General features: G+C 38.1%; 1 protein-coding gene across 1 annotated transcript in view; it reads left to right on the top strand.

The window, feature by feature from the left end:
- Positions 1-16,853, top strand: part of LOC103740411 (von Willebrand factor A domain-containing protein 5A-like) — a 21,583-nt gene that overhangs the window by 4,044 nt on the left and 686 nt on the right. The window contains 8 exon segments of the mRNA XM_029567292.1: positions 403-482; positions 10,383-10,444; positions 10,447-10,496; positions 11,314-11,478; positions 11,711-11,811; positions 12,087-12,325; positions 14,232-14,333; positions 14,998-15,184. Of these exon segments, the coding sequence (XP_029423152.1) occupies positions 403-482; positions 10,383-10,444; positions 10,447-10,496; positions 11,314-11,478; positions 11,711-11,811; positions 12,087-12,325; positions 14,232-14,333; positions 14,998-15,184 (986 nt within the window).

The following is a 16,853-nucleotide window of genomic DNA, read 5'->3' as shown; positions in this document are numbered from 1 at the left end:
GGCCACCCCCTGCAGGTAAGCCATGGAGCAGAGCTAACAGAGGGTCAGAGAGACTGAACTCCAAGTTCCTCCTTACAGAACTGAGTAAACAGAGTGCACAGTTCACTTGTGTACCGTCAAGTGAGGAGAAATAAAGAGGACAGGCAGTTTTCTTCTCCCTGTACTCCCTGTGGCGGGCACTTGCCCTTCTTTTACACTGCCTCAAAAGCCTCCAGTAAAGTAGTGTAGTGAGGATCTGAAAAGATTGTTCCAGTGTGGTTCAAGTGGCAGTGGAACCCTGGGGACCCAGTCCATTGAAAAGAGTCTTCAAGGGTGTGCACACAGTGGGGTTCTGCCAAGGTGAATGCTAATGTCTTAAAATGTAAAGTGACAGCATTTTGTTGAATGTTTTCTTCTTCACAGCTTTTTGTCTTCACAGATGGAGAAGTTAATGACACATTTAGTGTTATTAAAGAGGTTAAGCTGAACAGGAAGAAGCACAGGTGTGTGCTAAATGGACTCATCTATATCAGATATAGATTCTCTAGGATATGAGGGGTGGCTGTGCTTCCAAAGGCACAGCACGACTCAAAGGATTTCTGATTTGCCAGCTGATCACTTATTTTCCTCCACAAAATTTAAAAACAGTTTTCCAAATCATGACAATGGTACCACCTCTTCTTCGTTTGAGAGTGCTCTATTCGGGTCTATAGCCTATCTTTTTATTGAGTCATTTATTTTCTAGTTTCTTTTGTGTTCTTTGTATATTTGAGTTATTTGTATATTAAACCTCTCTTGGATGCGTAGTTGGTAAAGATTTTCTCCAAATTAGTGGGTTTATTCTTCCCTTCCTTGGTTGTTTCTTTTGCTGTACAGAAGCTTTGTAATTTTATGAGGAATCACTTATTGTTAACCTTAATGCCTGAGCAGCTGATACCTGATTTAGAAAGTCCTTTCCTACACCTATATCCTGTAGGGTCCTGCCTATATTATCTTCTAGCAGTTTAAGAGTTTCAGGTTTTTAAAAAATATTTTATTTATTATTTTTATTTTATGTGTATGAATGTATTGCCTGCATGTATGTGAGTGCACCCGTGTCGTGCAATGCTGCGGAGGTCAGAAGAGGGTTTCGGAATCCCCTGGAACTGCAGTTAAAGACGGTTTGTAGCTGCCATGTGGGTTCTGGGAATTGAACCCAGGTCCTCTGCAAGAGCAGTCAGTTCTCTTAACCTCAAATTTTATATTGAGGCCTTTGATTCATTTGGAGTTGACTTTTGTGCAGAATGAAAGATAACTGTCAATTTCATTCTTCTACAGGTGGAGATCCAGTCCTCTGTTGTGTGTTCTTGGTGCCTTTGTCAAATATCAGGTGACTGAAATTGCATGTACTCATGTTTGGGTCTTCTGCTGTATTCCGTTGGTCTACGTGTCTATTTTGGTGCCATATCATGTAATATTATCTGAGATCTTGTTTGGTGACCCCCAGCATTGTTCTTTTTTGTAGAAGATTGTTTTGGCTATCTGAGGTCTTTTGTGATTACATATGAATTTTAGGATGATTTTTTTTCAAGCTTTGTGAAGAGTGTTGTGGGTATTTTGATTGTCACTGCAATGACTCTATAGAGTTTGGTGAGATGGTCATTTTCACAATATTGATTCTACCAATCTATGAGCATGGTAGGTCTTTCCATCTCCTTTTGTCTTCTAACTCTTTCTTTAAAGATTTGAAATTATCATTATAGAGATCTTTAATGTTTTTGTTTAGGTTTATTTGTAAGTTTTTAATTTAATTTTATTTTTCTGAGACTATTGTGAATGGGAAAGTTTCCTTGAATACGTTTTCTGATTGTTTGTTAGTGGTATATAAAGGCAAGTTGATTTTGTATCCTGTCACTTTACTAAAAGTATTAATCATTTCTAACAGTTTTCTACTGGAATTTTTATGATATTTTATGTACAGTATACTATCTGAAAATAGAGATAACTTGACCTCTTCTTTTCCAATTGGTACCCTTTAATTTTCTTCTCTTGTCTTATTGCCCTGACAAGAGTTTCAAGCACTATATTGAAAGGAGTGGAGATAGTGGACAGCCCTGTCTGGTTCCTGATTTAAATGGGAATGCTTCCAGTTTTTCTCCATTAAGAATGATGTTGGCTATGGGTTTGTTCTATACAGCTTTAATTATGTTGAGGCATGTTCCCTCTAGATCAGTTCTGACATTTAACATGAATGCATGTTGAATTTTGTCAAAGGTCTTTTCTGTATCTATTGAGATTACTATGTGATTTGTGTCTTAAGTCCATTTATATGTTTTATTACATTTATTGACTTATGTATATTGAACTGAACCATCGCTGCATGTCTGATATAAAGCTGAGATGATCATGGTGGATAATCTTTTTTATGTGTATCTGTATGCGATTTGTGAGTATTTTGTTATGTCTTTGTATCTATGTGCATTAAGGTTGTGGGTCTGTAATTATCGTCTTTGTTTTATCTTTACCTGGTATATTAGTTATTTTTCTGTTGCTGTGTTAGAAACACTGACCAAAGCAACTTATAGAAAGAAGAGTTTATTTGAGCTTACAGTTCTAGGGAAATTATAGTCTGTTGGGGAGGCGTGGTGGCAGGAGGTGACTGCAACAGGAGCAGAAAGCAGAGAGCTCACATCTTCCATCAGGCACAGGAAGCGAGAGAATAACTTGAGATCTGGCAAGACTTGAGAACTTTCTAAGCCCACCCCCAGTGACCTGCTTCCTCCAGCATGGCCACACCTTTTAAGACCCCTCAAAACAGCACCACCATTTCGGGACAAAATGTCCAAACACTTGGAGACTATGGGGGACATTCTCATTCAAACCATCACACCTGGTTTTGGTGCTAGAGTGATACTGGCTTCATAGAAGGAGTTTGGGAGTTCTCCAGCTATTGCTACCTTTTATCAATGTCTGGTAGAATTTTGCTGTGAATCCACCTGGGCCTGGGCTTTTGTTTTGTTTTGTTTTTTACATTACTATTTCAATGTTCTTATTTGCTATGGATCTGTTTAAGCTGTCAAACTCTTCTTGTTTTAATTTGTTGGTGTCCTTGATTTTAGAAATTCATCCATTTCTTTTAGATATTCAAATTTAATGTGGAGTATAGGGTTTTAAAGTATTCCCTTACAATGTTCTGATTTTTTTTGTGTGTCTATTGTGATGTTTTCCCTTTCATTTTTGGCTTTGTTGATTTGGATTTGCTCTTTCTTTTGGCTCACTGAGCTAAGGGTCAGTCTATCTTGTTTAACCTTTCAAATTAACCAGCTCTTAGATTCATTGATATTTTAAAAATTATTTTCTTTGTTTCTGTTTCATTACTTTCTGCTCTGATTTTTGTTGTTGCTTCTCATCTACTAGGTTTGGTGTTGGTTTGTTCATGCCCTGAGTTACACTATTAAGTTATTCACATGTGCTTTTTCTGATTTTTTAATGTAGGCACGAAGAACTATAAACCTGCCCCTTGGGACTGCTTTTAAGGTGTCCCAGAGGTTTTGCTATGTTGTAGTCTCACTTTCATTTATTTCTAGGAATACTTTTATTTCTTTCTTTATTTCTTCTTTGACATATTCAATAAGGAATGTGTTGTTTAATCTCCTTGAGTTTGTGTAGTTACCAGAACTTCTTTTCCTGTTGATTATGTTTTATTGCACTGTGATCTGATAGAATGCATTGAATTATTTCAGTTTTTGTTGTTGTTGTTGTTGTTCTTGTTGTGGTTGAGATATGTTTTGTTTCCCAGAATGTGGTCAATTTTAGAAAAACTTGCATGACTGCTGCTAAGTAGAAAGTGTATTCTTTGGTGCTTGGGTGGAATATTCTGTAGCTGTTAGGTCCATTTCATATAAGGTGTCATTTAATTCAGATATCTCTCTGTTTATTCTTTGTCCAGTTGGGCTGTCTATTGAATATAGTGGGGGATTAAAGTTACCTACTATTACTGAGTTGTGGTTAATCTGTGTTGTATAGTCCTGGAGTACTGTTTTTATGAAATAGGGTACTCTAGTTTGGTTCATATATATTTATGACTGTAATATTGTCTTGATCAATTTTACCTTTGATTGAAATCAAATAACCCTCTTTATCTCTTCTGATTAGTTTTAATTTGAAGTCTATTTTGTCAGATACTAGTATTGTAACACCTGCTTGCTTCTTAGAGCCATTTGCTTGGAATACTTTTTTCCATCCTTTCACTCTAAGGTAGTGTCTATCCTTGAAGGTGCGATCAGTTTCTTGAAGACGAAAAAGAGATGGCTTTTCTTTCTTGACCCAGTCTTCTAGCCTGTGTCTTTATAGGGGATTGAGGCCATTGATATTTAGTGTCAATATTGAAAATGGTGTATTGGATACTGTCATTTTAACTTCTCTGTGTTTGTGGCCCTAATTTGTGTTTCCATTATTATACCTGCCTTGTGTACTTTCTGTAGCCTCTTAAGTATACTCATTCTTATCTTTAGTCCTTTGTATTGCTTCAAGTTTTCTCTGTAGGACTGGCCTGGTGGACGCAAATTCTTTCAGCCTATCTGTGTCATGAAAATTTTTCTGTTCCCCTTTGAACATCATAGATAGTTTTGCTGGATTAATTATTCAGGGTTGGCATCCATAGTGTTCAGAACTAGGAATAGTTTGGTTCAGGCTATTCTGAATTTCATAGTTTGCATTGAAAAGTCAGCTGTGAGGGCTGAAGAGATGACCCAGATGTTAAGAACACTGGCTGTTCTTGCAGAAGACCTGAGTTTGAATCCCAGCACCCACATGGCAGCTAACAACTGTCCGTAACTCCAGTTCCAGGGGATCTGACAGACTCTTCTATCCTCCACGGGCATTGCACGGCACAGGTGTACTTACCTACGTGTAGGAAATACACACATACACATAAAAATAAATAAAATATTATGAAAAAGAAAAGTCAGCTGTAATTATGATGGATTTTCCTTTATATGTATCTCGTTTTTCTCTAACAGCTTTCAGTATCCTCTCTTTGTTTTTACGTTTAGTATTTTTACTATGACATGCCATAGGGAGTTTCTATTCTGGTCATCTCTGACTGGTGTTCTATGTGCTTTTTGCATTTCTATAGATAAGTCTTTCCTTAATTTAGGGAAGTTTTCTTCTATAATCCATTGAAGATCTGTTCAATGCCATTGGTCTGAGATGTGTCTTCTTCTTATATGCCTATAATTCATAGATTTGGTCTTTTAATGTTATACCACATTTCCTGAGTATTCCATTTCTGTAGTTTTTTTTTTTTTTTCTCAATTTTTAAAGTCTTTGTTAAGGAGTTCAGATCTTCAATTTTATCATCCGGTCTTGATTCTGTTTTCTGTTTTATTTTCTGCTTGTGAGGCTTTCTACTGTTGTTTCCAGTTGTTTGTCTTTAGTTTTCTTTAAGTTCTTTGATCATGTTTATGACAGTTATTTTAAATTCTGTGCCCTGGTGTTCCTCAGGGTGGTTCTCATTTTAGTGCACTGTTGTAGGACTGGTGTGTTTTGCTGGGGACACATTCTCTTGGTTTTTCATAGTATTTGTTTTTGTTTTGGCATTTGGGCATATGGATATTCTTTGTTGGTTACCTGTTCTGTAGGAACTTCTACTCTGCTTTGGTTTAATTTAGTTTTGGTTCTGTGTATATTGTTTATGTAGCTTGACTGCTTTTTGTTCAGATATGGAAAATAAATTGGTGTGTGTTTCGGGTGCTTACAGGGTAGTAGACTGGTCTGGGTGGATAGTGGGACATGGTAGTAGGTAGACTGGTCACATTAGAAGGAGGACTGGTCTGTGTCAGAAAGGTGAGGAGCCAGTGGAGTCTATGCTAGGGAGTTTAGCTACTCTAGGTTAGGAAGCTAGTCCAGAGATCTGAGGTGGAGGACTTGGAACCCACCTGATCCAAAGCTGGCAGGGGAGAGGGTGGGGTGGGCAAGAGAAATGTAATAGAGACACAGTGAGTGGGATCTGTTATCAGATCCTGGGTAGGGAGGTCTGTCCTGTTGACTGGGAGTCAGGGAAAGTGGGGGTGGTGAGACTGCCTGAGGAAGGGTTTAGCAATCTATGCTAGGATGTTTCTCTACTGTGGCTTAGGAAGCCAGACCAAAGATCTGAGGCAGAGGAATTGGAGACTGCCTGGGCCCAAGGCTGGCAGAGGATGGTGTGAGGGTGGGTGAGAGGAATGGAATAGAGACAAGGTGGGTGGCATCTCTGCTTTGTTTTTTAAAGATACATTTTCCCTGTTCAGTCTAGACTGGTCTCGAACTCCCTAGTTAGAACAGACTGATATTAGATGGGCAGTAATCTTCCTGCCTCTGCCTCCAGTGTGTTGAGATTGCAGACCTGTGCCATCATCCCTGACTTACTAACAGTCATTTTAATTTCAATTCTTCCAAGTTTTACTCTGTGATTACTGTTTTTTTATGTGTCCTGCTAAATACTTTCTCCTTTCAATTTAAGAAGATGTTTTATATTTTATAAGCAATCTTGTCTTTAATATATGTATATTATAATATATATTATATATGTGTATATATTTTTAGTTAGTTCTTTGACAATTTTATACATGTATGCAATTCATTCTTGTTATTCTTTCCTCCTACTCTCTCCTATCTCCCATCCATCCCTATCAAACCCTGTCCTCCCTGCCTGTCCCTTTCCCAGTTTCATGACTTTTGGTTTTGTAGTGTAACCCATGTAGTTTACTCAGGCCATCAGCATGACCATATCTTGAGATTATCCATTTGATCGTGGTGGGGTTACCAGGGGTACACACAAAGTCAATGACTCCCTGTTTCCCTGAATTTATCTATAGGAAATAGGTCATCAGTGAGGGTTAGGATCACTGAGACTCTCCTCTGTCCTTGCCTGGGTGTTGATAGGCCCATTCTTGTGGAGACCCAGTGTAGTCATCTGCAGTTGTTGAGAACTCACATATGAAATATGCTTTATGTTGCCCCAAAGATGGTATTTCGGAGCCACATCTTAATCTTTCAGCTCATACAATGGTTCTGCAACCTCTTATGATATGTTCTTTGAACCTTGGAAGGGATGATATAAATGTCTTGTTTAATGCTGAGCACTCAACCATTACTTATTCTTAGGAGCTTGTGCAGCCTCACTTTTCTGCGTATTTCTCGGTTCACTGTATAAAGGCTGCTCTGATTAAGGATGAGAATATATTTGTCTGTATGCATAAATACATGCATTTAGAAGGTTGTTCAATATTGTGTGAATTTAACTAAACAGCATAACTAAGTTCCCCTCTGGGCTCTGCCAAGGGATTTTGAGTGAGCTTACAGTGCCAGGTATGGCATCCCTGCTGTGAAGTGGGCCTCTTCAAGGAAGAATATTTTTTTAGCTAAGCAGGGTATCTTTCCTCTGAATTTTTTTTATTAATAAATGTAGCACAAGCAATTTATTTTTTACCCAGTCCTGAGATCTCTTTCTATTCACTTTCCTTCTGAGACACAGTACTACTAAGATGCTCAGGCAATCTTTGAACTGTCTCCGTAGCCAAGGCTCAATTTTTCAGTCCTCTTGACATAGTGGGATCCTGAGATTTTGAGATTAGTTGGCTGCACCCACAAATTTTTGTGCTCCTTGTATAAAGTATACCTTAAGTTCATTTTTATCATGGATCTTGTTTAGATTTGAATCATTTAGAGGCAGTTTGCCTTTTCCTCACATGTACTTAGTGCTGAGATTGTTACAGCGTTTGTGCATGTATGGATTCTTCCTGGGGCTTTGCTCTTCATTAATGTGTTGATCTAAATGTATTCCAGAACTGTGCTGTATAAATTACTTGGAATAAGGAAGCTTCCCGTTATTTATTTTTCCAGAATTGTGTGTGTGTATGTGTGTGTGGTTTTGTGTGTGTGTGTGTGTGTGTGTGTGTGTGTGTGTGTATGCTCAAACATGCACAAGAGCATCTGCATTTGTGTATTTGAATGATGAGTGATAGTTCAATTTTAATCAAATACATTTAATTCATTTACTGAGGTGGACCATGACTTTATACTTTATTATTTTAATTTGAGAATGATACAAGTGATGACTACTGTTTGATGTTACACCAACTTTTCATTCTGCAATGAATCCAAGTCTATTCTGATGGACAATTTCCTTCTACACTTTTGTATTCTGTTGGCTTCTATTGTTTGGATTTTGAATCCTCTTTTAAGTGAAAAATCCCATGAGTTTCCTTTTCCAGAGGTGCACTATGAGCTTTTGGTATCTGTGCTCTCCTAGCATTAACAATTCAGATGGAAACACTGCCCTTTTGCTATTCTCTGAAAATTTTTCTCCCTTATGTGTTTATTAAAAGAGGTCAGTGCACTATCTGGACATAAGGAATTTTGCAGGTGTTTTTGAAACTATTCATATTTTTATATGTTCTTGTTAATATGGGTGATTGAATATGCCTTCTAAATTTTCAAGATTTTTGTCTGTGACATCACCTTATAACATAGATCAATGCTGTGGACCCTGTGCTGATGTTGCCTCTTCATTCCCAATGTTGGAAATTTGTTCCTTCTCTAATTTTTCTTTGATATAGAAGATTATCAATTTTCACAATATTAAAAAAACCCATCCCTTTTTATTGTGCTCAGTCTCAGTATTGTAATTTTATTTCACAATTAGCTTTTCTTATATTACAATTTTCTTTATCTTAAATCCCTTGGGTTTATTCAATTTTTATTTCTAACATAAGTAGTAGATTGTTAGGCTTATTTTTATTGCTAATTTACAGTTTTAGAGATAGAAATTTCTGTCTCTGAATCCTAAATTTGGATATGTAATTTTACATTAGATGTATTTGAAAATATAGTCTAATTATTATTAAGATTTATTTCTATGTCCAACTTTCTTAAAAGTTCATGGCATAGTTTTATATTATGTGAAGATCTTTTTCCTGTTTTTTTAATAGTCATATATGTTATATGAAATGTTCTAGACATAATTTGGCTTTTAAATGGAATCTCTCCTCTAAGAGGTCTTCTCTTTTCTCTGACTAGGAGCTGACAATCTTAATCCATCTAGAGGAGTCTCACTTCAAGACTTTTAATTCACCTCCACCTCTTAGGTGTTAAATATTCCTATGTTTGTCTATCCTAAAATGTCACATATTTTCAGGGACATCTGGCATTTAGAAAGTTTAATCTCTACACTTTTTTCTCCAGCCTCTGAAATGACTTAGATTGTCAGCCATCCATTTATACCTAACACATGCTTCTAAAGATTCAAGAACAGCAGATAGAGGCTTGTTTCTCTTTTCTTCTCTTTCTCCAGGTCTTGGCACCCAGGTTCTATTCTCTTGGCAAGCACTGGAACCAGTTATTTACTATTCGGGTATTTTTAAACAAATTATTAAAACTACTGTTTATAGGTCTCTAAGTCTCTCTGGCTTAAACAACTCACTCTAGAATTACTGTGAGTGGAGCTCAGGATGTGTTTTATTTTGATCCATGTATTTAAGTCTTATAAAGTTAAACTATTTTAGGATTTAATTTATTTAAATTCTCATTCTGCATGAAAACTGTTCTGAAAATGAATCTAATATTTCTGCCTAATGTATTTCACTTGAAAATACTAAAAATCTCAGTGCTTATTGTATAGGTTTATTGTGAAGAAATAAAACTACAGTATGAACTTTGGTCATCCCACTTACAGAACAAGAACAGTAATACTAAGGGTGATTTCACTGGACTTGGGGATGATACCTAACTTTCACCAAAAATCAAAGTACAGTAATCTATTAGCCAAGATGTCAGTGCATTTACAGTAAAAAACTACTTAATCTATGTATACCAAAATAATTGTGTTAATATCACCACTGTGATACTTGTATATATAAAGGTTTATAGGAGAAACAAAATTATAGTAAATAGCAATTTGATGATAGTGATAATTTCCCATTAGAATAGCAGATGATATACTTCTTCATTCTGAGAATAGCCTTTGCAGGGCAGATTTGGAGCCAGGATTATATCAATAAGATGCTCATAATAGAATAGTTTTATATTTTCATAGTTTGTCAGTGGAATCTTGTGCTCAGAAAGAATGTTGTCAGGTTGCCATCTCTGCCCTATAGTGGGAGTATGACCTTAGGATAGATTTTTTAAGTTGTCTGGGCCCCAGATCTTCATGTGTAAAATTAAATAGCACATAGCTTCTTAGAAGACCCATGGTGCCAAATTATATCATTTATTTAAAGCATTTATTTTGGTTCCTAAAAATAACATACCCTTTATAAATGGTAGCATTTTATTCTCCTATGGGAAATAGTCTACATATTCATATGGTTTTTACCACTCCATGGTAATTTGATCACAGATGATATTGAGACCCATCTATAATTTTCATCTTTTTACTGTTGCAGATGTTTCTCATTTGGAATTGGAGAAGGTGCTTCCAGCAGTTTAATAAAAGGCATTGCCCAGGTATCGGGGGCTCCTCAGAGTTTATCACAGGCAAGGACAGGATACAGACGAAGGTGAGGACTAGGCTGTGTCCAGGGGTGGCCTTTCAGAAAAGTGGGAGATGGGAGGGTGACACCTGCAAAGGCAAGTGTCCAACTTTCCTGGGGGACATATTTTCATGAGTCTTGGGCAGTACACTTGGTATGTCAGCATGTGTCTTTGTTGAAAAGGGCTCTGCTGTAATATCTAAAGACTGAAATCAAGCTGTAGTAGCTGAGAATCAAATGAGATAATGAAAGATGTTGCGACTTTTGTTTGAAGACCAGAAACAGAGAAAGAAAATGTTTGGTTGCTGTGTCTGGGAGGGACTCCAGTGTGTGCTTTCAGACCTGATTGAGTAGAGAACTATTGTCCTTGGAAAAGAGTCAATAGAAAGGAGAACAAGTTTGGTGTGTCTAATATCCTGGAAGGCTTAATGACTCGATGCTCCACATCATTTACTATAAAAATGGAAGACATCTCTGCCTGTATTTCTGAGCTTCTCTTTCCCCAGAGCTACCAAGCCTTCTCTCATTAAATTCTGTACAGTCTCCTTTCATAAATATTCTCTTCATTCACACTTCTGCCCTTAGGTCTTTCAGCTTTAACTCGCTCTCATGAAAAATAAGAGAAACAATGGCTTTTCTCACTGAGCATTGGTGGTTAGTCATAACCTGCATTGTGTCCTAGGTCCTGATAATGACCCATTAGGTGACAGCCATTGTTATCATTCTTGTGCTTCATTCTGCTCTCTCTCTCTCTCTCTGTCTCTCTCACTCTCTCCCTCCCTCCCTCCCTCCCTTCCACCCCCCCCCCTCCCTTCCTCCCTTTTTCCCTCCCTCCCTCCATTAGGCTCTCAGATCCCTGAAGTCTGGTCTACAGACTGCAGTGGAGGGTATCTGTCTTAGCTGGGATTTGCCTGCTGGTCTGTCTGCTAACCTGTGTGCTCCAGAACAGACTGTCATCTTTAGAGGTCAGAGGTTAATAATCTATGCCCAGCTGACTGGGACGATGCCTGTAAGTTCCCATTATTGCTATTTCCTCTACTCTGTGTGGACAGTGCATCAGCAGTTTCCTTAACACTGGTAGGTTGCTCTAGATTTCTGCAAGAGCCGTCGTGACCAGCTTCCCATACCTACCAGGCTGCTGCTGTTAGGCTACCTGATTCCTAGTCTTAAATTGGGTTGAGTTCTCACCATTTTCCTGGTTTCTGTCTATTTTATCATTGCTGCTATTCTCCAACTTGTAGCAAGCAGAGGCCTCAGGAAAAGTGTGCCTCAAGTACACCCTCCAGGGCAAAAGTTTTGAGGAAGAGATGAGATTTTCCCTACAGCCCAAGGCAAATCCCAGGTAAGAATTCAGTTCCACCTCCCCTTCTCCAGTCGCCACCTTGTCCAACTCACTTTCCCCCCCTCTGACTTCCCTTCTTTTTCTTTGCTGTTCTTGGCTCACTTGTTTCTCACTGACCTCCAGTGTGTCCCTACCAACTGCTCTGTTTACTAATCCCCTCAAGTCATCTCTTCCTCTATGATGTTGTCTTCCCTTTGCCCTCACTAACTGATGAGAATCTTGAGAACTGCCTTTGTAGTTGGTTTTCTTTAGGTCTCTGGAAAATTCTCTTTCAGTTTCACCATTCACCGTCTGGCTGCAAAGTCCTTGATTCAGAACAAGGACTTGGGCTCCCATCAGACCTCAGAAAGTGACAAAGAAGATGTGTTGAAAGTCAGCATTCAGTCTGGAGTCCTCAGCTCCTTCACAGCTTTTGTTGCCATAAACAAGGAGCTCAACCAGCCAGTGCAGGGGCCCCTGGCTCAGAGGAACATTCCAGGTCCTGTGCTATTAGGATCTAGGTTTTCATACTCAGGTAAATAGGGAATCAGTTTTAACCCATTCAAAATGATGTGCAATAGGAGTCTTGGATATCTAAACACATTATTTAAAGGGATAATTTCAGAATATTTCTAAATTTCCATTTTCCTTGTCCTCTACACTTAGGATTTTTCGATAGCCTTGAGATTTTATAGAGAACTGGAGTATGTTAAAATTGGAGGGAGAGTTAATGTAGACGTGTAGAAGACATAAGAAAATATTAAAGTACATCAAGTATCTGTAAACAGTGAATAATCAAGTAGTTTAATCTGAAACTCATTTATCTTCTTTCAAATTAGTTAATGGCCACATAGAGCGTTGATGACTAGAATGCTGAGAGTTCCACTGGGGGTACTTAGTAAGTGAAAAGCAAATCTATTTTATAACAGGTCTGAGGGTCCAGTTGAGTTTGGTCCATTTTCCTTGGGAATAAACTACTGAATAAAATCCTGGTTGTTAGGAATCATTTGCTATAGATTTCAACAACTTTAATTTTAGAAAGAAGCAGACTGAGGTTTGAATTGATTTTTAATATGGCATTTTGCTATATATATGGCTATATATAATTTTGCTATATGAACAGAAATTATGGATACCAAATAAAAAATATTGATGAGGGTGGTATGTTTTGATTGATACTTTGGCTGAATACCAATAAGGGAAAGACAGAAGGCAGTTGACATGTGTGAAAAACTAGAGGAATCAAGAATTTAGTTGATATGTATCAACTAAAGACCAATTTATACAGGAAATTCTAAGCTCAAACACTGGAAATATGAATACTGTATTTTAAAAGTTTGAAAAATTATGCCTGGGAAATAAACTGGTTCTACATGATAATGAAATCCTTGTGACAGGGCGAAGTGCAAGAAGTGGATTAGAGCCAGAGTCACTGGGTTAGGATGTTGGATGTTCCCCTATATGGGAGATAAAGTCTCTCAAATTGATGGCAGAGCTTTTGAGGTGATGAAAGTCTATGGTGTGGCTTTTGGGTATTTTAGGGGATAAGATATGGCTTTAGAAGTTGAGGGCTGGCAGTAGTGAGGTCGCAGTAGTGAGGTCATGTGGAAGTAACCAGGTCAGAGAGAACATAATGTTCTAGAGTGGGAAAATTGCAAACCACTCTTCCTAAGCCTGGATGCTTGGAGTCTAGCACATCAAGTTCTTTTTGAAAGGGGTAATGGTAAAACTTAGTTGGCATAAATACCCTATACTGAAACTTAATGCAGCTATGATAGATTAGCATATGTCAGGGGATTTGGACAACTCAGAAGAAATTAAAAATGGAGTTCACAGTGTGGACGTGTACATAGAAGGAAGCCATGCAGCAGAATGGCACACTGTGAGTAGTGACTGATGTGCACAGGTGGATTGATGTCTGAGATCTCCCCATGTTTTAGTCTAACCCCCACACAGTAGAATGGCACACTGTGAGTAGTGACCCATGTGCACAGGTGGATTGATGTCTGAGATCTCCCTGTGTTTTAGTCTAACCCCCACACAGTAGAATAGCACACTGTGAGTAGTGACTGATGTGCACAGGTGGGTTGATGTCTGAGATCTCCCTGTGTTTTAGTCTAACCCCCACACAGTAGAATGGCACACTGTGAGTAGTGACCGATGTGCACAGGTGGATTGATGTCTCAGATCTTCCTGTGTTTTAGTCTAACCCCCACACAGTAGAATGGCACACTGTGAGTAGTGACCCATGTGCACAGGTGGATTGATGTCTGAGATCTCCCTGTGTTTTAGTCTAACCCCACACAGTAGAATGGCACACTGTGAGTAGTGACCCATGTGCACAGGTGGATTGATGTCTCAGATCTCCCTGTGTTTTAGTCTTTGTGTGCTGTTGAAAAACGGGGATTACCCTGACTTTACGTGGGATTTATATTTTTCAGGATGCTCGTACTCCATGTGTCCTATCAATTCATGTACAAATGGTGATGAGTACTATGATGATGTCATGGACTGTGAACTAAACAGTCAGGATCCCCATTTGTGTAAGAATCACTGTGCTTCTATAGTCTGAGGGAGGTACTTTCCAGGACAAGTTTTCTCAGTAGCATTTTTTGTCACAGGTTCTGAACTATGTACATTCCCAGATTCAATTCAGGTGTGAGAATGGATTGTGGGATGTTTTATGAAGTGATGGGAGAGACATTTTCTTCTAACAATACCACCAACTTGCAAAACTACCAAAAAGGTGATATGAGCCAAAATTGTTCCTCTGTTATATGGGAATTATGGCCGAATCTTCAGTTTTCTTTTGTCTTGCAGTTTTCTCTACCTAGGAGATTATGTATGTGAAACTCAAAGAAGTAGTGAAATTGTCTTATCCCTATATCTGCCAGGATGAGTGTAGCTTCCTTAATCTATAATACAGTACTTGATACCGTCCAGTGTTCCTGAATGGGGTAGCCCCTTGGCCATCTCTGCACACACAGTCCACGTCTATTCAGGGCCTGGCCTGGGCAGAATCTGCTGGTATCTTCTTTGGAATCCAGCTTCACTGGCCACTGTTCACAGATTAGATAAAGTCTGTGGACTTTTCCCCTGAAAAATTTTCACTATAAGCTGTTTCTTATTTCAGTAGTCTTCCTGGGGGAGACCAAGAGGCCAAGGATTTATCATTTTTCATCTTTATTTTTTTCTTTGGTTTCAAAGCTATTGGAGAAAATGGTGTTGTGCAGCTGATTTCTCTCCAAAAGGCAAATGGTTCTTGGGATCTAGATGAGGATTTAGCCAAGGTCCTGGGTTCTAATTTGGGAGACATACAGGCTGCAAACCCTGCCAAGGTGAGATGCAAAGTAAAACAAAGGACTGAGTATGCATTTCATGGAGTTAAGTACATGTGAGAGAGGGTTGAGTCAGGGCCCACCTGATAAAGAGTGGTAAAGATGCTGCATAGGTGAATTAACTTTTAATATATAGAGAGTGGACATAATCTGCTTGACATTAGAACACAAATAGCACAGAATAATGGGCTGAATGATGGGTGACATGGTAAGACTTTTATATGTCAAAGGGAAAATTAAAATAATGTTCTGTTTAACCTTACACTCTGACAGACTTAGTTGTAAAAGTAAACATTTGTGAGCTTGACTGTATATCAAACACTGTGCTAAGCTCTTAATATTCATGTTTTTATTTATTCCTCATTTCATTTAACCAAAGTAGGTCTTATTCTGGTTATTCTGAATAGATGAATAAATTGAACATTAAATGAAGGATTCACCATGTGAACGAATCAATCAATGCAGAACTAAATTCAGTGCTTTCACAGCCTGTCTTCAGAACCTCAAATAATAAATCCATTATTGTGCTTCTTCTTGCTAGCGAATGTGGTGTGGACTTTGGAAAAAGTTATTTCCGGGTTGGGGAGATAGCTCAGTGGTTATGAGCACTGCTTACTCTTGCAGATGGCTGGGATTAATTCCCCACAACCATATGACAGCTAACAAGTATCTATAACTCCAGTTCCAGGAGAATCTACGCCCTTTTCTGACCTCAGGAAGTATTTCAGGACAGGAGACCACCTAAAAATAATAAAAATATGTTTTTAAAATGATTAAAGAGATAATTAAATCTATTACATGAAGAAACTAGTGCCATGATCTTCTATCTTCTATTCACAGACCATAAACACATATCAAACTGTCAATAACTTTTTTGAAGTGACAAGTAGAAAATAATGGTAATTAAGAAATCTAGTGTATTCACTGAAAACATGACCATTGTTTGTAAATCTAAAACATTGTGAGGGAGAAGGGTATAGGTCAGTGGTGGAGTACACCCATATATATACAAGGCCCAATGTCTGATGCTCACCCAAATAAACATATATACATACTCAAGCACACATACTCACACTAACACATACACATACTCATAGAATCATGCTCAAACACACATACACATACCCATACAGACACATATAGACATATTCACACATTTAGAAGGAAAAGTCAATATTCTTAAAAAGGAATTTTTCTTTAATGTGTGGGTTCTAAAAACTGAAGCTTTAACAATAGTGAGTGCAGACTCATAAATGTCAATTTTCTGCTTGCTGGCTGTGTTCTTCTTAGCTATATGGCAGTGTCTCAGAGTGAGCCCGCATCCTGGCATCCATCATTTTTAATACGGCAGCTTTGGGCAAATAATTTCACTTTGTATAAATCACTTTTATCTTTTGAAAAATGATACTTCTTTATGTCATTTTTAGGCAACTGGGGATAAATAAACCAATTCTTTCTTTTCTTAGTACTGCTTAATTACCCATACATTGTGCATCTAAGGACTACAGTGGTGATCACACTGGATTTATCAATTAGGACTTTTCCATGTGGAAATGGAATGTTATCCTAAGTTCCAGATAGGTGGTTGGCTGTCAGGGACAGACTGGAAGTTCCATGAAACAACAATTTGCAGGCTGGTTAGGGAGGAAGGGTGAAGCTCTTTGAATCCTCCTGAGGATCCCTCCCTGAGCCTGGGGCATAATAAAAATCTCTGTGTATTGCTCA

This window comes from Nannospalax galili, unplaced genomic scaffold (assembly GCF_000622305.1).
Source record: "Nannospalax galili isolate Female #2095 unplaced genomic scaffold, S.galili_v1.0 scaffold881, whole genome shotgun sequence".
Classification (NCBI taxonomy): Eukaryota; Metazoa; Chordata; class Mammalia; order Rodentia; family Spalacidae; genus Nannospalax; species Nannospalax galili.
This window is presented reverse-complemented; position numbering and strand designations above follow the sequence as displayed.